Genomic DNA, 26055 nt, shown 5'->3' with positions numbered 1-26055 from the left:
CCACGGTCCATTAATAAGGCACCGTCTCATTTTTAATCTGTGTTCGCTGCCTTCCTAACGTCTGCGGAACCACAAATTAAAAAGGAGAAAATAAACAGGAGTCAATGGGATCTGTAAAGTCAAATAAACCCATAATCTAATGTAATCGCCAAATCTAATAATAGCAAGTGATAGCCTTTAATCCTACAGCAGGTTTTACTGGGTAATGAACAAACCGTTGACTGGATTACATCAGCCTAAACATGAGCTGATGCGTGCACATGCTTGCCTGCTTGCGCAAGCACACACACACACACACACACACACACACACACACACACACACACACACACACACACACACACACACACACACACACACACACACACACACACACACACACACACACACACACACACACAGTGACTCTCCCTCACACACACTTACTTTGTGGCTACGACTGTGAATTAATTCAAATGATGATGAATGGTAAGAAAGAAGAATAATGAAAATGTAACGTGTTCCTTCGGAGAGCAGGGCATTACCATCATACATGTTCCCAGGCGGACAGAGAGATCACCATGGGTCTTAATCGACACATTCAGGGGAATTCCTCTCCCAGTAGAGAGAGGATGGACCACCTCTGTAAAGCAGTGGTGGGTAATGGGCTGAGAGTGAGCTGCCCCCCACGGCTGGTGGTGGCGTGGATCGTCCGCGGGCCCGGGGAGGTGGGGGGGGGGGCGTCTTAGCGCGGCTGTTAGCGCTCGGTTCCCAGGGTCCTGGCAGGCTCCCCTTCCAGCTATTGACATATTTCCTAGCGGCTAACAGGCGTGCTACTGTGGGAACGCAGCCTCTGGACCTCTGAGGCAGGGCGGGGGGGGGGGGAACATAAACGGCTAATGGTATCAGTGTGAGAAGAACATGACGATTATAAAGAGTTGTTTTAATGTCAGAGAGGCCGAATGTTTTCCATGCCTTTTCCATGCTGGGAGGAGCTAGGCTAATTAGCGCACGCAATTAGCGCAGAAGACGTATAGAATTGACACGACCCACCTCGTTGGGTCGTGTCAATTCTACATGTTTTCTGCACTAATTGTTCAGTACACCGTCATACCTTACCGCCGAGACAATAACCAGATGAAGCACCACATTCATTTTGATTCCTCAAGTACAACAACTACATTTAGATGCTTTTATTGTGTACGGTTATTCAACACAACCACCGATTTAAACCTGACTGCCTGCCTAAGATGGGTTTCAGTTGAACACATCTGGAGCAAGCGAGCACCATTTGGATGCTGACGGATCCGAGGGTGACGGAAAAAGCAACCTAGCTTAACCGCTATCAATTTATTTTCCCAACACAACCTCGGTGTTGCGTGTCAATTCTACATGTTTTCTCATAGTGACGAACCAAAAGCAGCAGGCACAACACACCGCCCAATTAGTCGGAGTGTGGGATCGGTGGATTATATAACAGTGTCTCTCCTCGCCCCGGCAGTGTATAAATCACACGTCGTCACCTAGCCGCGGGGCTAGCCCGTACGCTGCTATTGTGTAGGTGGAGGTCCCGGGAAACCCTACACCGCTAACGCTAACCGCAACTCAGGAGCCCAGCACCCCCCACGGAGGCTACTGTGTGGGTGGCCGACAACAGTGGCTTCCAGATATCAATAATAAATCATGAGTTGTAAAACGAGGAATTCCACGAGGAAAGGGCAAAAAGTGTAAAAAGGCAACTTATTTAAAAAAGACATAAGAAGATGTCTCTGTGTGTGTCTGTGTGTGTCCAAAAGAGCAAAAAAGTGTAAAGAATCAACTTAAAATACAGACATATTGAGATGGTGGGGTTAGGAAAATAACTTGATAGCGGTCAAGCTACCTGTTGCTTTCTCCAATACCCTCGGATCAGTCAGCATCTAAACGGTGCTCCCTTACTCCAGATGGGTTCAACTGAAACCAATCTTAAGCAGGCAGTCAGGTTTAAATTGGTAGTTGTGTTGAATGACCATACACAATAAAAGCAGCTAAATGTAGTTGTTGGTATTTGAGGAATCAAAATGGATGTTCTGCTTCATCATGGTTGTCTGTCTCAGTGGTTAGGTACTACAGCGTACGACTATTGAGACTTAAGAGTGAAATCCATACATGACGGCTACTGTTTACAACATGTCTAATAAGCAGTGGTGGGGGGACTGATCCCGGACCAGAGGAAAACATGACATTATGGGATTAGCGTGAGGCTTCGTCAGCCACACACACAAACAAGCTGCTCTCTAGCTAATTAGCATTCTCAAGAAGTCAATATATAGCTGACACGCTTTTACTCTGAAACTTCTGCCAATGTCCAACTAAGACGCTTTTACTGTGATTAAGCATCTGCTAACATCTAACTGACATGTTTTTACATTGAAACATCTGCCAATGCCTAACTGACACGCTTTTACTGTGAAACATCTGCCAATGCCCAACTGACACACTTTTATTGTGAAACATCTGCCAATGCCTAACTGACCGGCTTTTACCATGAAACAACGCTAACGTCTAACTGACATGCATTCACAATGAAACATCTGCCAATTTATAACAGAAATGCTTTTATTGTTAAACATCAGCCAATGTCTAACGGATGCACTTTTGATGGGCAACAACTGCCAATGTCTAACCGACATGGTTTTACTGTGAACTATCTGCAATGTCTAACTGAGAGACTTTTACTGTGAAATATCTGCATGTCTTACTGAGAGACTTTTACTGTGAAAGATCTGCCAATATCCAATAACCTAACTGCCTTTACCCTGAAACATCTCAAAGGGAAGATTCCCTGAAAATAATACAATCGATTTTCCCTCCAAAACCAACAAAGCACCATTTGAACTTCATCAGACGAACAGCAGGAAGTGATGTAAGCCCCCACCAGAAGTATGATGTCATCTGAGGGGCCGTACGGTGCTACAGTATGCCCTGGTGAGCGGTTATTGAGTCTGGCCGCCGGTAAGGGAGCAACAGGCAGATGGATCCCGTTTGTCGGACCAGAATAGCTACTCAGTAATCACAGATACCAGCAACTCCAACCGCACACAACCATTCCATGCGGTGGTGGTGGGGGTGTGTGTGTGTGTGTGTGTGTGTGTGTGTGTGTGTGTGTGTGTGTGTGTGTGTGTGTGTGTGTGTGTGTGTGTGTGTGTTCTGACAGAACAGTTTACTCCTTGTAGCTTGTGGTGTGGTGCACCCAGCGACCCTAGCTCCACTCACCATTGTTTTAGCTACTGTTCACTTGACCACTGACTAGCCCTCCAGTCTACCGCCTCTAACCAGACTCACCATAGCCTCACTGTAGCCTCACTGTATCAAGCCTCACTGTAGCCTCGATCCAGTCTCACTGAAGCCTCAATCAAGCCTCACTAGCTGCGTTTCCATCTAAAAAAGTGATGCGAATCTTTAGAAATTTCGCAAAAAAGTAATTAGTAAAATTAGGTGCGTTTCCATCAAGTGGTTGGAGCGGAATAGGGCGATGACGTTACACGTTGATGTCGGCAGGGTTGCTATGGCCGGTCGTTATGCGGAAATCGGATAGACTGTCAGTCCTCTGTGTTCAAAGTTCGCTACGTCACAGCTGATTCGCAAAATGTGTTTCCATCTCCCATTTTGCGAATTTACTCAGTTTCTCATTTCTCAAAAACCACATCAAGCGAGCGGATAAACTTTTTTGCGAATTAGAGGATTTTGATGCGGATTTTGGTGTTTCCATCACCGTTTACTGATTCGATACTTCAAAGTTCGCATTAAATTAGGGGGATGGAAACGCACCTACTGTAGCCTCTATCCAGTCTTACTGTAGCCTCAATCAAGACTATCAAATCTCACTGTAGCCTCTATCAAGCCTCACTGTAGCCTCTATCAAGCCTCACTGTAGCCTCTATCCAGTCTCACTGTAGCCTCTATCAAGCCTAACTGTAGCCTTACTGTAGCCTCTATCAAGCCTCACTGTAGCCTCTATCCAGTCTCACTGTAGCCTCTATCAAGCCTCACTGTAGCCTCTTTCAAGTCTCACTGTAGCCTCTATCAAGCCTCACTGTAGCCTCTATCAAGCCTCACTGTAGCCTCTATCAAGCCTCACTGTAGCCTCTATCCAGTCTCACTGTAGCCTCTATCTAGTCTCACTGTAGCCTATATCAAGCCTCACTGTAGCCTCTATCCAGTCTCACTGTAGCCTCTATCCAGTCTTACTGTAGCCTCTATCATTCTCACTGTAGCCTCTATCATTCTCACTGTAGCCTCTATCCAGTCTCACTGTAGCCTCTATCAAGCCTCACTGTAGCCTCTATCCAGTATCACTGTAGCCTCTATCCAGTCTCACTGTAGCCTCTATCATAGTCACTGTAGCCTCTATCCAGTCTCACTGTAGCCTCTATCATTCTCACTGTAGCCTCTATCATTCTCACTGTAGCCTCTATCCAGTCTCACTGTAGCCTCTACCAAGCCTCACTGTAGCCTCCATCCAGTATCACTGTAGCCTCTATCCAGTCTCACTGTAGCCACTATCATTCTCACTGTAGCCTGTAGCACCATCTCAACACCAAGCCTCTAAACAGATGAGGCCGTAGTACATGAACATGAGTTACTTAAGAACGAAAAGAAAATGAACAGCAATTCTCAACAAAGGTGTTCAGGGAGGATGAAGATGATGATGATGAGGAGGATGATGACGAGCTCCTCACAGTGAGGTCCTGAGGAGGTATGAGCGAGAGCGTGATCAACGAAGGCGACTGGTCTGGAGACAGCTTCCAGCAGGTGGAGGGGAGACATGTTTATGAGGCTGTATTAGCCTCTCATCGATTTATATCAATTTGTTTTGCTGTAGGGCTGGGCGACTCATCAAATTTTGTTCGCAATATTTGTCCTTAAATGTTTCATAGAAAGTGCAGAACAAAACAGCTGGATACATATCTGTACAATATTTAAGGTCTGAACATTTTCTTTTTGACCATTTTGACTATTTTTTTAAGGCAAAAGTCCTAAGTTACAGAGTACTTTTTGGGAGAGACAAGCTGAATAAATACATCATGTTTCCAACTCAAAAATAATCGTTTGAACAATCGGGATTTCTATATTGACCAAAATAATCATGATTATGTTTTTTTCCATAATCGAGCAGCCCTACTTTGCTGTCTACGCCATGCAACAAGCTCCACTGTTTCAGATGAAGCAGGAGTTAGAGGAGAAACCCTTTTCAGTGTATTGAACTCTTGAATGGCCTGCATGGTGGAAGATGAGCCGCATTTTCCACTGGAGTCAGCAGCCGCCGCGGAGAGACCGCAGGCCGCCTACTCACTGGCTCCCGTTGGGGCTGACGCTCTGAACCCCAGGAACAGGACCGGGGCTAGAGCCAGGACCGGGGCTGGACCCAGGACCGGGGCTATACCCAAGACCAGGACCAGGACTAAACCCAGGACTGGGACTAGACCCAGGACCGGGGCTAGACCCAGGACCAGGACCGGGACTAGAACCAGGACTAGACCCAGGACCGGGGCTAGACCCAGGACCAGAACTAGACCCAGGACCAGGACCGGGACTAGACCCATGACCAGGACTGGACCCAGGACCAGACCCTGGACCAGGGCTAGACCCAGGACCAGACCAAGGACCATGGACCAGGAGCCGACCCAGCACAAGGACCAGACCCAGTACCTGGAACAGATAGCCAGCCTACAGCTCCTACAATCCCCCACAGAATGTATGGATGAAGACCGGGAAGGTACTACTACATTTACCGATTTAAATTTTGCTGACACTTTTATCCAAAGCGACTTACAGCTATTCATGCATGCACACATTCACACACTGACGAAGGAGTCAACAACGCAAGGTGACAGCCAGCTCGTTGGGAGCAGTCAGGGTGAGGTGCCACGCTCAGGGACACCTTGATAGCTAGGAGGTGCCGGGGATCGGACTAGCAACCTTCAGGGTACCAGTCAACCCGCTCTACCTCCCGAGCTACTGCCGCTCCACTACTAGGTACTTGAACCAGTAGTACCAGCAGCGGCCAACCAATAGCAGTCAACAGCTAACCATCAGTTGCTAAATCAAAAAACAACTGTTTTATGGATAACTGGCGCAGACAATAAAAGTCTGAAAAGTTTCTGAAAAGCAAGTCCTGTTTTTACGAAGCCACTGCTGGAAAACTGGTGGTCGGTGTATGTGTGTAGATGAATATTTCAGTTTTGTGAGGTTTAGAGAGTGTGTGTGTATGTGTGCGTGTAAACAAAGCGATGGCTAAACAAGCAACAACTGACACATTGATCAGGGAGAGGGCTAGCCCCTTTCGGCCAGCTGCTGCTTGTTAGCATGCTGGAACCCTGCCCCACACACACAATGTACACACAACATATACACACACTATAGACACACACACTATAGACACACAGACACAAAATATATCTACCCACACATGCACCATAGATAAAGAAAATGTAGACAAACACAAACACACACACCTACACACTGTATAAGCAGACACACTAGACAGACTGTTTGCATTCTAGATTATCTTTTCTGATGAAAAATTAGCCTGTGTGTGTGTGTGTGTGTGTGTGTGTGTGTGTGTGTGTGTGTGTGTGTGTGTGTGTGTGCTAAACGTGCAAACGAAATGTGTGCGTGTATGCGTGCATACACACACACATGTTTTGTTCGCACGCTTCAGAGCGGTCATGTCGTGAAATCGTAACACTCTTCTCGAGACACCATCTTAAGTCCGCAAAGAAAACAGCTCTCTCTCTCTTTGAGTCTCCTGTTACCCTCCCTCTCTCTCTCTCTCTCCCTCTCTCTCTCTCCCTCCCACTCTCTCCCTCCCTCTCCATCCCTCCCTCCCTCCCTCTCTCGCCCCCTAACCCACGCTCTCTAAAGTCTGTTGGACAGCTGCAGCACTCCGCTCTCCACAATAAGAGCGCTAAGATCCCAGCACAAGTATGTGGATGAGAGAATGCCCCGGCGGCGAGCTGTAAAAACAACAGCCGTAAGTAGGCCACGCCGCCACATCTCCAGAGCCTCCCCTTGCTCCAGCCCATACAATGAGCCCTCTGTCAGCCCCGGACGGCCAGCAGGATCCTTACACTAGCTAACACGAGCGCCATGCTCTATAACCACAGCTTCGGCTAGGCTCGCGGCGAACCGGTTCTGTTAGCTCGACGTCCCCCATGTCGACCCAGAAGGGTCTCTGACGATAGAGAATACTAGCACTGCATTCAATGTTCACTCTCTGACCCCTATCTGCTTCTTAATGACCCATCTCTGGATTGTTAAACGGCTACCTGTTCCTTAATGACCTGTCTCTGTACTGTCTAACCCCTACCTCCTCCTTAATGACCTGTCTCTGTACTGTCTAACCCCTACCTGCTCCCTAATGACCTGTCTCTGTACTGTCTAACCCCTACCTGCTCCCTAATGACCTGTCTCTGTACTGTCTAACCCCTACCTCCTCCCTAATGACCTGTCTCTGTACTGTCTAACCCCTACCTGCTCCCAAATGACCTGTCTCTGTACTGTCTAACCCAGGGGTGCCCAACCTTTTTTGACCCAAGATCTACTTTTCAAGTAGCCAACCTCCCGAGATCTACCAGCCTAGTTGGGGGGGGGCGCATGCGCTACCGCACGTATATGTCCCGCGCAAATTTTATTTTATTTAAAAAAAAAATCTTCACCCCTCGCGGTCGACTTGGGATCTGTCGGCGGTCTACTGGTAGACCGTGATCGACTGGTTGGGCACCCCTGGTCTAACCCCTACCTGCTCCCTAATGACCCGTCTCTGTACTGTCTAACCCCTCACTTCTCTCTAATCACCTGAATGAGTCATCTATTAACACCGAGTGATTCCTCTCCATTCCCCCTGAGGTTCCTCTGAGGTTCTGAGCGGTTCCTTGTGTGGAACGTGTGGTTCCCCACACCAAGAGTCTCGGGTGACACAACGGGAGATCATCTGGCGCTCGACAGTTGAACGTGCGCCGCTCCGGTGCAGAGAAAGCTCCGGAAGCGGCCCTGCCCCGACAAGTATGGTCGTCTCCGAATCCCAGAGTCACACGGCGCTCCCGGCCAAACCGGTTGTGGATGTGTGGGAATAGGAGGTCGGGGGGGGGGGGGGGAACCACCGCCGGGTGGAGACCCACCTGACAACCCCCGAGCGGAACGCAGGAGGAAACATCTGGGGCCGCGCCAGAGCCAACGTGAATCACACACACTTACACGCTGAAGATGCACTGACTCTTGCAGTGTTTGTTTATGATCAGCTCTCGGCCGGTGAGATGAGGCATTGTGCTCCGCTTCTGACTAGAGAGGCGCCCCGAGATTAGGGAGGGGAGATTAGGTTGTAAGACAGCACACCTGGCCCTGTGTGTGTGTGTGTGTGTGTGTGTGTGTGCGTGTCTGTGCGTGAGTGCGTGCGTGTCTGTCAGTGTGTGTGCGTGGTGCACGCACCAGGTTTGAACGTGCTTTTGTGTCCACGTGTATCCATTCACGGTGTGCACCCTTCCACTTTGCGTGTGTGGGTTCAGTCAGCACGCGCGTGTGCGCTTGTGTGTACACCGGTCGGCCGTGGGTCTTCTCAGCGCGTCCCCACTCAGTATGTGTGTGCGTGCACCTGTGTGCACATGCGTCAACAACATCTCATCGCGGCTGTGAGGGTGATGGGTAGAGACGACCCAACACAGAGCTCTCAGAGCGCACAGCTGCACTGAGGAGGGCTGGAGGGGGGCAGGGGGGGTGATGGGGCCGTCCTGCTGGGACAGAGCACTGATGAGGGGGGGGGGGGGGGGGGAGTGCTGACGAAAGCAAAGAGAGCTCCGGTGTCGTACACGCTATTCCCTTTCAGTCTGACACGCCGCTGCCCCGCTGAATAGAGCTCTTAATGTGTTAAGAGCAGTCATCAAGTGGAATATTACGGGACATATCGGAGCCCTCCGTGTGACTAAAGTATCACCCCGGATTGCGTGTCCTCGTTAGCATTGAGTGAACGCTTATCTCCCTGGGAATTCCAGGCCCATGTGGCAACGCGTTCCCCCAGAGCTCCTCTCGTTATCTCGGCCTCCTGACCTCCAGACGACCTCGCTGGGTTGCCCCCGCGGCTGTGAATGTGTCCACTCGGCCGGGGAGAGCACCTTTCATCAGGCACCTTTATCTTCTCTGCCAAGGCCTGCCACCGCTTCGACTTGGCTACCAAACCCACACCACCCCCTCCTCCTCCTGCTCTTAGAATTGGCTTCCAAATCCACACCACCACCTCCTCCTCCTCCTCCACCTCCTCCTCCTCCTCCACCACCTCCTCCTCCTCTTAGACTTGGCGTCCAAATCCACACCACCACCTCCTCCACCTTTTCCTCCTCCACCATCACCTCCTCCTCCACCTCCTCCTCCACCTTCTCCTCCACCACCACCTCCTCCAGCAGAGAGTTCATCTCCTGAACGGCCTCACACACCCGGTGGAGGTCTGGCCCGCCCACGTGGTTCTCTCTGCCACGCGGGGTTGGCCAACGCCCCCCAAAACCCCCGGCCCCTCGGCCAATAACACACTGCCAGGGATTTTACTGTATTTACTTTTAAAAAAGGGAGCAGGAATCCAATCAAGTGTGATTAAAAATCCCTTTAATTACCCAGGGGGCTGGCAGGCCTCGCTCACCGCCGCGGGCTAAAAATAACACCAATTTGGAGTCTATAAAAGCGTCAGACTGGGGCCCGCCGCTGCATACCAGCGGGCACGGCCTCAGAGGACGGGGCGACGCGGGGAGTCGTGTTACCGGAGTGCAGCACCTTCAGACGGACCCAGACCTGTAATTTAGCCGGCTGTCAGACTGCCTGCGCGGAATTACAGTATTCAGGAGGGATTAGGGTCGAGACTCGTCCACAGGGCTCCGCCGAGCGCCCGGCGACGGGGACACACAGAACATGAACGCCGACACGGATCTGCTTGTCTCGCTAAGCCGACGGCCGGGAGGAGGAGGAGGAGGAGGAGGAGGAAACGGTAGCGCGGCGCTCTGCTTTCTAACGTCAAACTGGAACAAAGGCCGGGAGAGATTGCTCCGAAACCGGGTTTGGCAGTGAATCCTGGAACCATCGCTTGCTTATTGAATTGATTTGCGTATTTTGAGTGCTTCTGTAAACCAGAGAACCCACAGAGGAGGAATTCCGGGCTAGGTGTAATTTGCCATGGAGCTGGTTAGCGAGCGAGGAGGTTCGCCCTCATTGTCTCCTTGCGTGGAGCATTCCACAGCTGGCTCTGCAGCGGAGGCCAGCGGTGGACTGGCCAATGTTTTATGACCGTGTTTGGCCCGTCAGTCGGGCCAAACCTCTCTCCAGATGGAGAGAGAGAGACAGGAGAGAGAGATAGAGACAAGAGATAAGAGACAGAGAGAGAGACGAGGGACAGAGAGAGAGACGAGGGACAGAGAGAGAGACGAGGGACAGAGAGAGAGACAGAGACAGAGAGAGACGAGTGACAGAGAGAGAGACGAGGGACAGAGACAGAGACAGAGAGAGAGAGACGGAGAGAGAGAGAGAGAGAGAGAGAGAGACAGAGACAGAGAGAGACGAGTGACAGAGAGAGAGACGAGGGACAGAGACAGAGACAGAGAGAGAGAGACGGAGAGAGAGAGAGAGAGAGAGAGAGACAGAGACAGAGAGAGACGAGTGACAGAAAGAGAGACGAGGGACAGAGAGAGAGACGAGGGACAGAGACAGAGAGAGACGAGTGACAGAGACAGAGTGAGAGAGAGGAGTGACAGAGAGAGAGACAATGGACAGAGACAGAGACAGAGACGGAGAGAGAGAGCTGAGCCCAAAATAAGAACAGACCTGCAAACTCCTCAGAGGAAAAAAGGTGACAGTGTCACGGGGGGATTTTTTTTTTATTGTAATATACAAATGACACTAGTCTGAGCTTGACTTTACAAAACTCAGCATACTTTATCAAAAATCAAAATCTTATTATTGGAGAGACAAAAAACAATTATTATTCTGTGATATATATATTATTCAGTTGATGAATTGTCACTTTTAGGTTTTCTACCCAGTTACCAAAAAAAGAAACAATAGTATGCGCTGTGGCAAGCACATGGTTTGCATGTGTTACTTCGAAGGCAAAAAAAATCTAAAATACAAGAAAACACAAAAACCTACATTCAACCAGTGGGGTATGGCCCCTGACTCTGAGGAGGTAGGTACCTCCAGGTACCCCCTCCATGCCAGTTCGCCCTGAATTTATGTTTATTAACAGCTCCTCCACCGGGGTGAAGACAATTTGAGGGCCAGATCCAGTCTGCCGACTGTCGGCCTTTTCACGATTGGCTTAAAAAAATTGCTTATTTAAATTTATACCAATACGATGGTGGGAAAAGCTTACCAGTTTGTATGTTTTTTATACTTCATTTTTATACTTGATCCGCTGACCGCTTGGAAGCCATCGGAGTACATATTTTTTTTAGAAGAAAGGGGTTATGTGGTAGGATCTTTAAGAATGCTTAACTGGGATATTTATATATTCATGGCTCTAATATTAACGATCATGCTTTTGACGTGTAACTAACGCATTTACGCGGTCAGCGATCCGCTGCCAGGCTTTGGTTCTCCGGGTTGCAGAGGCTTTAGCGTTCTCTTTTCTTGTGATAATGTCCTTCTCCTCGTCATAGCTCCCCAGGAGAACCTGAAGTTCCATTTAATTGAAATAAGCGGCCCGTTTCGCCATTTCGATCAGGGTTTCCATGATCCATACATCACGTCTTTTTAGGTTTGGCGGTGACGCGCACAACCCTGTGTTCTAATGCATAACCGCTGCTGTGGAACCGAAAACTCTGGGTTAGTCGGCACTGGGTAAATCAACCTAGAGTTCAGCGTTAACTCAGTGTTTGTTAAACCTCAGTTCGTGGAACACCCCTCTAGACGAGTGTTTCGCAAGCTCTCTTGAGTTGTTTGGCCGCATGCGGATGCGCATGCGCGGTAGCCAGGCGAGCTCAGTTGGCGCTGTGTGCTTCAAGATTCCGATTGACCCAGAGAAATGTCAATTATAAGAAAGATTCTGAAGCAAGTGCTGAGATTCCGATTGGCCCAGAGAAATGTCAATTATAAGAATGATCCAATAATTGTTCGCAATTCTGGACCCCCCCTCCCCCAAAAAAAACAAAACTCTCCGGTTCTACACGATTCACGTGAATGACCAAATTGACCAAGAAAACGGCGATTGTCGCCGAAAAGCGACAAGTTTGCAGCTTTGTAAGAAGCAGGCAAAACAGATCCGAGCTGAAGTTCCTAGAAGAGTTTCAATGACCTACTCCCCCCCCCCCCCCCCCCCTCCCTGCATCTCCGGTTCGGTCGCAATGTCCACCCATCCCCATCAAGGCCTCCTAACCGACCTTCTGGTCAGGGAGGCGAGACCAGTGTTGGGGAGGGGGGCCCCCACTTCAAACAGACCTTGTGTATTCACTAGAGACGGCCCAGAGTGCATCAGGACCCGTCGCTGGGCCGTTTGGCGCAGGGAGACCTCTTCACGGTCCGAACACAGGGCCAGGACGCGGAGCAGGGCTTCAACCAGGGTAACCCCCTCCACCCTAACCCTCCCCTCAACCCCCTCCCTGGACATCCCGGCTTTTAATTAAAAAACCAAAAGCGCAGGAATTCCTGGAGTGACTTATGTGCTGAAAATGTGGATGGGAGCATCGGTGGGGAGAGGGGGAAGGATAACAAACCACAGATGAATGCGGCGTGTGTCATCTGCGAGGGGAAGTGAGTAACCCGGGAGGAAACCTCAGGATGATACCGGCCCCCTGGGGAGCTCCCTTTTCCTGCCCTAGCCTCAGTATGAGCCTAACACTCGTACAGAAGGTAGCACCACCAACCTACTGCGTTTCAACATTCACATTCAGGGCGTTTACGCTTTTAGCCAAGTATAGTATAGTATAGTATATTAGTATAAGTATTATTGTCAGAAAAACAATCGCTGTCAGTACAGTAAGGATCTTCATAGAAACAGGTACCAAGCACTAACAATCGCTAGGTTAACCCATTCCCCGTATGCAACCAAGATAACTAGGATAAGATGCTACACATGATGCTACACACGTACTATTTTTAAGTTCCGACGAACAACATACAATAAGTGCGTATAATAAGTGCCAGGACGAACACCATACAATAAGTGCGTACATTAAGTGCCAGGACGAAAAACATACAATAAGTGTGTAAACTATGTGCCAGGACGTACAACATACAATAAGTGTGTATATTAAGTGCCGGGACGAACAACATACAATAAGTTTGTATATTAAGTGCCAGGACGTACAACATACAATAAGTGCGTACATTAAGTGGCAGGACGAACAACATAAAATAAGTGTGTATATTAAGTGCCAGGACGTACAACATACAATAAGTGTGTATATTATGTGCCAGGACGAACAACATACAATAAGTGTGTATATTAAGTGCGAGGACGTACAACAAACAATGTCTTCGGCTGAACACCCGCCCTTAGTTCCCCCCTTAGCCGTTTGAAGTCGGGAACAAGCTTTTCCGGCCGAATGCACGATGATCGTATTTCTGAGGTGTGTGAACCCGCCTGGCTGGGACCTCAGTGTGGGAATGGCTTCTGTGTGAGTCAGCATTTGAGGAACGTTCTTTAACAACGTCGGTCTTGAGAGTCGTGCCTTTATGTTTCCTCAACAGAACTCATCACAGACTGTACTTGTATACGTGTAACCTTCTATCCTGGCAGCTATCCTGCCCTCATTTCATGGCTGCCAACTGCCTTGCTCAGCGGCCGGGAACCAGGGATCACTCACGTTTTCCTTCTCAAGGTTTCTCCCTCTCTCGGTGGCTTTTGTGGGTAGTGCTCCTCCTAATAATACATGTATAATTATGAATAATAACGCGGTCCCCGGGCCTTTCTCTCCTCGTGTCTCCGTTCTGTTTACGCCATACATATCGTCTGCCTCCGAGCGTCAAACCCGCAGCACATTGGCGGTGGGTAATCTCGGCGGCGAGGGGGATTTATAATCATTCTAATGTTGCAGTTCTGTGGACGCTCTGGGGAGCGGGAAAAGCTGAGGCGGCTTTCCAGAACCTTCCATCAGCAGATGGCCTTGGAGCGCGGCCCGGCCACAACGGCCATATTTCCTGGGTATACTGTGTCAAACGTGTCGCGAGAAGAAAAAAAAAGATAATCAGAGGCAAAGCAGCAGCGCAGCTCTGCCAGCTTCCCTCCGAGTCCAACGCCAGCCCCGCGGAGAGGCCCGGCGAAGTGGCCCGGGGATAAACTCCCAATGTAAACGTTGGGAAAATAGCCGTCATTGTAAATGTACTTTGGCCGCTTTACGGCCGAGGTAAAGCGACAACACAAATACACAAACACAGATGGGGTGCTCCAGACCGGCTTCACGGGTACGAGACTGTTAAAGACTCTGTTTAAAACACTTCAGCCCGCGGCAGCTAGTCAAACCCACTTTATTTGAACACGTTACAGTATAATGTGGGCTTCACTGGCCCATAAAGGCCTAAAGAACGACCCAAACCCGGAGCTAAGAACCCAGGACACGGCCCCCAAAAGAGCGTTGCTCCGTCCGGGAGGCTGTCAGAGCTGCTGAATGGAAACACACATAATGGCAGCACTGTAGTCCAACTGCTTCCTGTGTAGAAAGTAAAAGTCCCCTCTAATACCCAGAGTCAATCATCTCCTGTATTCAGCACGGCTAATCTAATATAGCCAATTGATAAACGCAATCTAATGAACGCGATGCGAGTCTGTGCAGGTGGTGGAACTAACCGGGGACAAGGCTGATATTATGGAAATATGGAGTGGGAGGCTGTGCCTTTCACCTCCCCCTCCTCTTGGCTTCTCTGCTGGTCACAGATTTTGTCCCCCACCCCCCCCTCTCCATTTCCCCCCCACCGGGAGATCTTACAGTAGCAGAGAACATACGGAGGGTGGTCGGGGGTTATGGCTGTGTGTGTGTGTGTGTGTGTGTGTGTGTGTGTGTGTGTGTGTGTGTGTGTGTGTGTGGAGGTGACCTTATGACTTTAGAGTTCTCCGATTAACCCTTGACCCAAGGTAGAGTACCACTGCAGTAACACACTTCTACACTACAGTAACACACTACTCTAAACAGACTACCACACTGCAGTAACACACTATAGTTACACACTACCACACTACAGTAACACACTGCTCCATCACCTCTCCACTAGAGGAAGGAAAGGAGGGCCTACACCTCCACGCTGCTCCTCATGCGACTCCCAGAGAGGGCCTTCCTGGCTCCGCCCCTCCCAGTCCCCGCCCCCACCCTCATGCCCCGCCCCCGCTCCCAGGCCCGCCCCCAGGCCCCGCCCCCGTTCCCAGGAACACCACATTCTTTGTGCGCAGGCGGATGGGAGCGAGGCATTCCCCTGGAAGGCTCTGGAAGGCTCAGGACTTCCTGTCCAGTCTCCGAGGTGTTGAGAGCTTCCCAGACCACATTCCACAGCCCCTCTGCCCCGCTCCGACCGGGTGGGGTTCAGCCTCTCACAGCCCCCACAGCAGCTTACTAAGGGGCTCACTGAGACCCAGAGAGGGTCTCCGGGCTGGGGGGCTCACTGAGACCCAGAGAGGGTCTCCGGGCTGGGGGGCTCACTGAGACCCAGAGAGGGCCCTCCGGGCTGGGGGGCTCACTGAGACCCAGAGAGGGCCATCCGGGCTTGGGGGCTCACTGAGACCCAGAGAGGGCCCTCCGGGCTGGGGGGCTCACTGAGACCCAGAGAGGGTCTCCGACTCTCCGCCATCATGGCCGACTCGTAAACAACACACAGGGTATTTATAGACGTCGCTCGGCTGTCATTTCATACTGCACAGGATGTGGCAGCTCTGGCCTCGCTGAAGGCATAAAGGCAACGCACACTGCTCTACAGTAACACAACCACACTGCAGTAACACACTACACTACCACATTGCTCTAACACACTACAGTAACACAACCACACTACAGTAACACACTGCAGTAACACACTGCTCTAACACACTACAGTAACATAACCACACTGCAGTAACACACTACAGTAGATCACACTACAGTAACAGAACCACACTGCAGTAACACACTACTCTCCAACACACTACAGTAACACCACACTACCATAATGCAAAACAACACTACCACACTACTCTGTTACACACTACGTTAACACACTACAGTAATACAACCACAGTACCATAACGCACTACCACACTGCACTCTAACACACAACAACACACTGCATTAACACACATAAATTTAGTCATCAACAAACCGTAGTAACACACTGAACACGCTGTAGTAACATGTTCGAGTGAGACACCAACACACACACAGAGAGAGAGCGAGAGCGAGAGCGAAAGCGAGAGAGAGAGTTTAAGTCAACCAAAATAGATATAGGGGGTATAGAGATGGAGAGTTGGAGATAGAGAGATGGAGATAGAGATATCTGTGCAGAAGAGACAATCGTTCTGGCTACCCTCCATTAACCCTAATGGAGGAAGTCTGCCTGTAGACAAAACAAGACTGGCGCCCGCAGCTTGAGAGGACATGAGGAGTCTAGCACGGAGGAGCTAGCAGAGGAAGATAGCAGATAGAAGCTAGCCGGAGGAAGCTAGCACATAGAGGCTACCTTGGCAACCTTCCGGTTAGCAGTCAACCCGCTCTACCCCCTAAGCTACTGTCGCCCTACAGTCGGTACACAGGGCCCGGGGAACCGGCCGGAAGGGAAATCAAACCCGTCGGGATACGACCGTGACAGTGCTTCTTATCTCCAGCCCCGCGCCACATGTCTCCACCGCGAGATTCGCTCATGGATTCGATTTGATTTCTTCCAGGCGGAACGAAAAACAAAACACAGCCGGCGCCGCTATCAGAACGGGAAGTCAACACCGCGTCCCTCCAAGACAATCACCAGAGCAAACAGCTGCCGTTCGTCTCCAAGGGGGGACCCCCTCCCTGACCACAGGAAGCCCCCCCCCCCCCCCCCCCAACCGCAGGACGGGAGGAGAACGGTTCGAACACAGCAATGGGAAGGGAGGTAATCTCCTGATAAGGTCTCCCTTTCTCTCATTTAGGAGATGTGTCATAATTGCTCCGAACACGCTGCCTTCTGCTGTTTGCACTTATACTGAATCATCAGGAGACTAAACCATCAGGAGTCTAAACCATTAAAATACTACTTTGACACACACACACACACACACACACACACACACACACACACACACACACACACACACACACACACACACACACACACACACACACACACACACACACACACACACACACACACACACACACACACACGGAATTTCCATGGCTTTATTCTGTCCAAAGGCGGCCAGCTTCCACATTCCACATTCAAACAGTTAGGACTGAAACGGTAGAAGCACTGGATCATCTGTCATTCAGTCGCTACCGCAGTTCTACAGATGCACAGTGTGCTTCAATTCAACTTAAAAAACAAAACAAACTATTACAAAAAAATACTTAAAACAATACGTTTTCCACAATAAAACAGATGTTGGGTGTGAGGGTTTAAGTTTACAGAAGGCTGAATAAGGATGAGGAGCTAAAGCAGTACTGATAGTCTCCTCGACCCATACGACTGCATCGTCTCCATGAATCCTTAGTGCATCTCTCTACATAAACATCTTCAGCGTTATATAAACTCCAGCCTGATGTAACTGGCCCGCGCCCACATGTTAACATTCACTGGACTCCTGAGAGTATGCACGCAGCAGAGCAGTATTGTTAAGTACTACAAGAGTTATAAACACAGACTGCAGCGTCACCGCAGCAGATCAGTCGGACGGTATCAGAGGTCAGCGCGCTATCAGGTTTAGATGCGGAAGCCGGGAGTATCAGATGGAAAAACGAACCGACCAAGAGGCCTGCCACACAGGTCAGCAACCAATCAAGTGCATCCTGTCTGAGGAAACAATGTCCCCCTTCGAGCGGAAAAACAACTCTATTTATAAAAGAAGCTGAGCCATCCATCTCTCTGAGCGCGATGGAGAGCCAGATGACATCGCTGTCACGTGAGAGAGTTAGAGCTGGATATCCTCAGATCACGCCTGTTACACCCGGGCAGCGGGCACATGGCTCATTATTCCAGTGAAACTACGGCATTAAGGCATGGCAGTCAGCGAGCCGGTTGGAGACGGACCACCACCCATTTGGCTGAAGGGTGCTCGGAAGGGTGCTCGTTCGATCCCCGGCTCCTCCTAGCTGTGTCGAGGCCGAGGTGTCCCTGAGCAAGCCGCCTCACCCTGACTGCTCCTGACGAGCTGGCTAGCCTCCTGCGTGGCTGACACCGCCGTCGGTGTGTGAATGTGTGCATGAATTAGAGCCCGACCGATATATCGGCAGGCCGATATTATCGGCCGATATTAGGCATTTTTCAAACTATTCGGTATCGGCATTATAATGGCCGATAAATGAATATAAAAAAAATAATAATAATTGTCCACCAGAGTGCGCTTTAACGCCCCAAACCCGCTGATTCAGGCAGAGTGAATGACGGAGATCGACGGAGATCATCGGTGTTGTTCATAGCGGTGTTCGAAATCATTCCCTATCACGGATATAGTGCACTATATAGGTTGCTCGCCATTTTGCAGTGGTGTTCGAATTCTCAGTGGTTAATTTCAATAGTGAGGGAGTGAATAGGGAATGATTTCGAACACAGCTCATGTGTGCAAGTGTGTTCATGGTAAGTTGGCAACTGTCACAAGACATACATTGCTTGAATAACAATTAAAAGAACATCCCCATCAATTCTCTAAAGTCGATAAGCATGACTTAATTCATGACTACCATGTCCAGTTTTGCTGTTGTTACGTGTTAGTTGAGAGTGAAAAGGATTTAAAGGATAACTACAAATAACCAATGTTAGGGAAATCTGTTTGTTTTGTTGCGCGTTTCTGGATTTTTTTTTTCATATATATCGGCCGATATATCGGCATATCGGATTTTTTAATCACAAAATATTCGTATCGGTATCGGCCTTAAAAATCCTATATCGGTCGGGCTCTAGCATGAATGCGTGAATGTCGGGCAATGTTGTGAAGCGCTTTGAGTGGCCACTGGTAGAAAAGCGCTCTGTAAAAGTCTATTTACCATTTACCATTTCTCCCATCTGCAAACCAAGTTACCCAGTAAAATAACTTTACGAGACATTGGCGGTACTTCGACAATATGCACAATCCAGGGGCTCATGGCTCCAGCGGCTGGCAGCTGTACGCCTCCTACATCGTGGCATGCCCTCTCTAACAACAAACTACATCTCCTCTTCTCTCTAACAGTCACCGTGCTCTTCCTGAGCGAGTGTCCCTCCCAAACCAAATAACGCTAACGACAGGCGCCAGAAAGCAGCAGAATCCCCCCGCGTTCTGCCGTTTTCTGAGCGGCAGTGGAGACGGAGACGTCCCTCCTACGTGCTCCTCCATTAGGGCCATGCCAGCTCATCAGGCAGGCGAGGACAGCCTCGCAGCGGGGCGGTGGCGGGGGAGATGGCGGGGGCGGCGTGATGCATGTGTTTAACGCCTGGAAACGTTCTGGCGGATCATAGCGACAGCACCTCCACAGCCAGCAGAGAAGCGGTGTGACTCAGAGCTTCACCAGGTCTCCGGAACTCACGCTGCTAACTGGAAGGTTAACGGTGGTGCTGAACCTCTTTCTGTGGAGACGTCAATGATGGCTCATAGGAGGAGATGAAGACTCCTCCCCCATCACCGCTACACCACGAGGTAAGATCCATGCCATGTCCTCGCCCCATCTGTTAGCTGATATCTCTGCGGTCTTGTTGAGAAACAACCCTAGATCTCTTCATTATGAGATTGAGGGGACTTTTACTTTGGGAAAACACAACTGCCTTTAGCTTTAGGGATGCACTTAATCAAAAGTGACTCCCAGTGAATTGTTTAACGTGTCATTAAGGAGCATCTTTGCTCAAGGGAACTTAAGAGGTAGACTGCAGACATTGGGGTTTCGGACCCGCAGCCTTTCACATGGGAGTCCAACACCCCGACCAACGTCCTACCCTACCATCCTTACCACCGTGTCCGTCATAAATATCAAACCCTGGTAGTGTCGCAAAACATGACGAACACTGGGACTTTCACTTTGGGAACATTCGACTTCCCCTTCCTGTTCTGATTGTGGTCAACATTAAAAGGCTTAGGAAGCTCTCTGACCTGTGAACAGTTTGGTGATGGCCTTGTTCTGCCTGCGGGCCGAGCAGACGAGCAGCAGCCAGGGGGGGAAGAACTCGTGGTGGCTGGCCAGGAGCTCGGCGATGGTCCTTGGGGAGCCCGGGGGGGACTTGTGCTCCTTGTCCCCCAGCTGGCAGCCCTCGTCCACGGAGTCCACCAGCAGGAAAACGGCCTGCTGCGGAGGCCTCACGCTCAGCAGGGGCAGCAGAACACACCTGGAGGGAGGGACAGGGAGGGGGGGGGGGGGGGAGAGAGAAGGGAGGAAAAGAGAGAGGGAGAGAAGGAGGAGAGAGATGGGAGGGAAAGAGAGGGAGGGAAGAAGAAGAGAGAAGGGAAGTAGTGAGGGAGGGGAGGAAGAGGAGAGGGGAGAGAAGGGAGGGAATGAGGGAGGGGAGGTATGGTAGAGAGAAGGAGAGAAAAAAAAACAGGACCACAAATCATTATTCTGAGCTTTGACCGCTTTCATCACCCGGAGAATTGAAAGTCGTATCTCCTCCTAAATGGACGAAGGAGAAGAAGCCCAACAGAGACCTGGAGCCGGCCGTGACGTCATCAGTCATCCATTCTCACATTGGTCCGGACTGGAGCTCGACGAGCAGCTGAAATCAATGCCGGAATTATTCCACCTGCGTCTCTCCAGAGGACCCCAACGGGGTCGAAGCCATTCCACCGCAGATTTCAAAGTGTTGCGATTTCATTTCATGCTTTAATATCATCGATGTTTATCCTTCCCCTCGCTCTGCGAACCACCCCGTGGTATTCTGGGTCACACTCGCACACCACAAATGTGTTAGGATACATTATCGTGGCGCCGAATCAATATCATGCTTACTGCGCGCGGTCCAGGGGTGTAATCTTCACGGTAACCTTTAAACGGAGCGGCGAGCCAGAGGACGACCTCATCCCCTCAGAACGGGTGAGGGAGAGAGACAGAGACAGAGAGGGAGAGAGAGACAGAGACAGAGAGTGAGAGGGAGACAGAGAGAGAGAGAGACAGAGACAGAGACAGAGACAGAGAAAGAGAGTGCGAGAGAGTGAGAGAGAGTGAGAGAGACAGAGAGGGCAAGAGGGAGTGCGAGAGAGAGAGCGAGAGACAGCGAGGGCGAGCGAGAGAGAGAGCGAGAGAGCGAGTGCTCGAAAGGTTGAGGTTTTAATCCGGGTCCTGGTGTAATCTCGTTAAGGGTTTCTGGGGTTGATAAAGAGAGCTATAGTCTATATTTTCGAATCACGATTATGGATTGATTCCCTCCTACACTGCTGAGGGGATTAGCAACACAGAAGGCCAAGGACAAGAACACGAAGAACGCGCTTTCTCCAAGTCAACAGAGGAACCACAAACAGCAGAAAGGTCATGAAGGGGGGGCTGAATCCCAGAACCTCCAAAGCTGATCTTAAACCAAATGGAGGAGAAAAGACGCCTGTCTCCCAGGCCTCCGGCCAATCACACAGGCTCATGGGTCTTGGCCAATCAGAGTGTGTGATGGTTAACGGTCTCTGGGAAGCACAGTAAATCACACTTCCTTAAGGTCACAGCATCCCACACAGACTGCAGTGACACACACAGTCGCACACAAACACACTGCCATGGTAAAGACACAAGCAATCAGTGCATGGACATTCCTCCTGGCTAACCCGTCAGAGCGTGCTCTGTGTGTGTGTGTGTGTGTGTGTGTGTGTGTGTGTGTGTGCGCAAGTGGACTAAACAATGGCTCCATTCTCCTCTGCTCCTTTCAGAGCGACGGGGGAATCAGAAGTCATGGAATGATGCACAACCACAAAACAATGCACAAAACAACGCCAGGGACCTAGGAGAAATGGCCACACGTGATTGGTCGCCTCCTGGCCAGCCCGCGGTGCCCTTCTGCACACCTGAGCCATCGGGCGGAGGCATGCGGGCCACACACACCGGTCTCGGACCGGGGTCATCTGCCAAGGCTGAGGCCAGGTGACCTTTAAGACCAGGGAGGGGGGGGGGGCGGGGTTTGGGTCAAAGAAGATGACATCAGTCATCACTGTTGGCCACGCCACGCCGCTCATCCCGTCGTCAACGGCGACCGTCCCGGTGGCCTTTAGAGGGGGGGTGGGGGGTGGGCGTCTGGGCAGCCCCGGGCACCAAGCCAGGAGCTGACTAATTCACACAGTGGACCGTTTTATTGGACAACTGTGTGTGTCCTGACATGTCACACACACACACACACACACAAGAGCAGTGCCCGACATGTCTCACACACACACACACACACACACACACACACACACACACACACACACACACACACACACACACACACACACACACACACACACACACACACACACACACACACACACACACACACACACACACACACACACACAATGTCTCTCTCTCTCCCTCACACACTACTCATCCCAAACCTTCCTTCTCCTCTTCCTCCTTAGGTTTCTTCTCCTCCTCCTCCTCCTCCCCCTCCATCGATGTGTGAGGGCTGTTTCCGCACGCCGGCTTGCAGACAAACGCTGAGCTCCACACGACCACGGAGAAACGCTGACTCATGCTGAGCCACAACCAGAGGAGGAGGAGGAGGCGGCGGTGTGGTGCCATTACTCTCGGCCGTTCCTCACAAACGAGCCTTGTTGTTTCTCCTCCTCTCTGTGCCACTGTGTGGACGCCATAAGTAGCGTTTCAACATAATGCTGATAATAACCACAACGTTATTCTGATAATCCGTCTGGAGAGACGGGCAGTTGTCGATTGAAGTGGCTTGGGGGAACGAGCCTCATTCCCCTGGAAAATGTCTGGGTTCTGGAGGGGGGGGGGGGGACGACGACGACGACGACGACGACGACTCCAGATTCAGCCCCCACCCCCAGCTAGCGTTTAGAACCACTGGATCCAAGATGGCTACCAGGGGAATGAGGCCCCTTTCTGGTGTGTTATTTCTCCCATGATGCATTACATTTAGGGGATTTTGCAGACGCTTTTATCTAAAGCGAGTTACAACCATTCATTCACACACCGACGGCGGAATCAACCACGCAGGGCGACAGCCAGCCCATCAGGAGCAGTAAGGGTTGGGTTGGGGGTTGAGGAGAAGGAAGAGGAGAGGAGACGTGACAAAGGAAACAGTGTACGTTGACGGACACGCCGTCGTAGTCGCAGTCTTCCGGGGACCAGCAGAAGAACGTTGACATGACATCAGTGTGTTGACGTGGAGCATAAACAGAAGATAAAACCTACACCTCGCCTGTGTCCTGGCTGGAAATAACACACACACACACACACACACACACACACACACACACACACACACACACACACACACACACACACACACACACACACACACACACACACACACACACACACACACACACACACACACACACACACACACAAGGTTGCTAGTTTGATTTCTACTCCATTGCACTATTGTAAATTATGATTTATTCATTTTTATGATGGTAAAATGCTTCATTGTCATTTCCATCTGCTCGTTCGCACCATTGTGGAATCCTGCAAAATTTAAACAAGGCAACACTGGAACCAATTCATTAATAAAAAACGGAAACAACAGGAACACCGTCTTTCCATCGACTCACAAGCCGGCAGAGCAAAGCTAAGCAAAACCTGGATGAAGCGAGAGACTTCACTACATCTGGGCCTGACTGGCAGAGCTGAGAGCAGCTTGGGCCCGACGGCCCGTTTAGCTGACAACAAGCTGAAACAGGAGACCAACCAACAAGATCTGCTGCATTACAAATGCCCTCAAAGCTTCCAAGAAGCTAAATGATGCCTTGTGCTGCAGAAATAATCTCGTAAAGACTGTGTGGTCATTAGAGAGAAAGGGAGAGAGGGAGGAGGGAGGAGGGAGGGGGAGGGATAGACAACGTGAAAGATTTGAACATGGAGGGAGAGAGACAGAGACAGAGAGACAAACGGAGACACAGACACACAGAGACAGAGTGTTGAAGAAAAAGTGAGAACCAAACCAAAGCATAAAAACCTTTTTCCTTCAAAATGAGGTCAGCCAGAATATTAGTCAGACTTTCTTACTACTTTTCATAAATACAACGTGATGTTGAGCCCACACGCTATGCTAGGTCCAAAAAGGGTCCTAAACCCTCATGTACACCAAGCGACCCGCCTGGAAGCTGTGGACAGTCAGTGGAGTCTAGACCATGACGCATAACGCTTTGTTATGGACCCTGAAGACAGAGACATGAGACTTGTTGAAGTTGACAGTGATAACATTCAAACTCACTTCACACACAGAGACTGCTCGCTACACAACCGCTAGCACGCTAACTAAGGTGGTTGAAATGAACAAGTTGGTTTAAAAAAAATATTTAAACATCGGAAGCTTCCCCCTAAATAACGTATGGCCCAAAATAAAATAAACGCAAGGAAGGCTTATTCTTGTGTTTGTAAGGATAAAAGCACCGCTGAGAGTATAAATACCATCTGATCCCCCCCAGCCCCCGGCACAGACGAGGTGTGCATTCCTGCTTATCTGCCCCCCGTCAAAGGAATCTGAAATTTCATCCTTTCCCACCCCCCCCCCCTCAACTTTACCCCCCCCCCCCCCCCCCATCTCCTCCTCTCCTCTTCCCCCCCCCCCACCCCTCCTCCTCCTCACCCCCCCTGCAGCCGGCCTGCCAGCCGTGTGCTCCGCTCCTCACACGCACCACGGCGTTTGTGGCTTGTTTACGTGGAGCGGTCTCTCTGGTGAACCCTCAGACCCCGCTGAGCCCAGCTCAGACCCCGCTGAGCCCAGCTCAGGCCCCGGTCACACCAGAGAACCCGGTCACACCAGAGAACCCGGTCACACAGGGGAACCCTCAGACCGGAGAACTCTCAGAACCCGCTGAGCCCGGCTGATCCACGTGCCTCAGAACCCGGGTCACATAGGAGAACTGGTCGCCTGGTATCTTAGAGGATGAACCAGGAGTGACAGGCACACACACACACACACACACACACACACACACACACACACACACACACACACACACACACACACACACACACACACACACACACACACACACACACACACACACACACACACACACACACACACACACTTGGGCTCAGCTTAAAACAAGAAAGTGAAATGTTAAGGAATAATATTTCAAATGAAATGATTCCTTATGCTTTGGTTTTAAGGCATTATTGTTCTGCTTGAAAATAGTAAGAAGCAAACACAATTTTTCAAAATACAAAAGATGATCATTAATGAAAGAATGAATCCTTCCACCTCGGACTAAAAACGTAATCCTCATTCCTCCATTCATGAGTCATTTACATTTAGGGAATTTAGCAGACACTTATCCAAAGCCACTAACAATAAATACATTCGTCATAAGTAAGGGAAAAAATATAGCGCTGTCGGTACTGTAAAGATGTACACAATCACTGGGTTATCCCATTCCCCGTACACAACAAAGACAGCTAGGGTAAGATGCTACACAATGCTAAGTACTATATGATCCCTCCTCATTCTGGACAGAGTGGATCAGAAGGGTCCCGCCAGGTTTCAGCCTGGACCAATCAACACCTATTAAATAGTTGAGCGGCCGGCGGTCCGAACCCTGACTGTTTGGCCCTGCCCTCCCATTGGTCGAGGCCTCGCTCCGTGTCAGAGCTCAACACAAACCACTTGGGACGATCGCAGCTCACAGCGATCCACTCTATATTTATCCTCGCAAACGCACAATTTCCTAGATTGCAGAGTGACAATAATTGGCACGTGGCCATAAGCATGGACACCGAGCCCAGGTAGCAATCAGCGACATCCGACCCACACACAGCTCACACACACAAACCTCTCACACACACACACACACACACACAC

General features: G+C 50.3%; 1 protein-coding gene across 1 annotated transcript in view; it reads right to left on the bottom strand.

Moving 5' to 3' along the window:
* The window catches only part of ankrd50 (ankyrin repeat domain 50), a 40144-nt gene that overhangs the window by 7403 nt on the left and 6686 nt on the right, over window positions 1-26055 (bottom strand). The window contains exon 3 of the mRNA XM_056600123.1: window positions 20201-20433. Within this exon, the coding sequence (XP_056456098.1) occupies window positions 20201-20433 (233 nt within the window). The remainder of the gene's footprint in view (window positions 1-20200; window positions 20434-26055) is intronic.

Source organism: Gadus chalcogrammus, chromosome 10 (assembly GCF_026213295.1).
Source record: "Gadus chalcogrammus isolate NIFS_2021 chromosome 10, NIFS_Gcha_1.0, whole genome shotgun sequence".
NCBI lineage: Eukaryota > Metazoa > Chordata > Actinopteri > Gadiformes > Gadidae > Gadus > Gadus chalcogrammus.
Note: the sequence above shows the minus strand (reverse complement) of the source record. Positions and strands in the feature narration are given on the sequence as shown.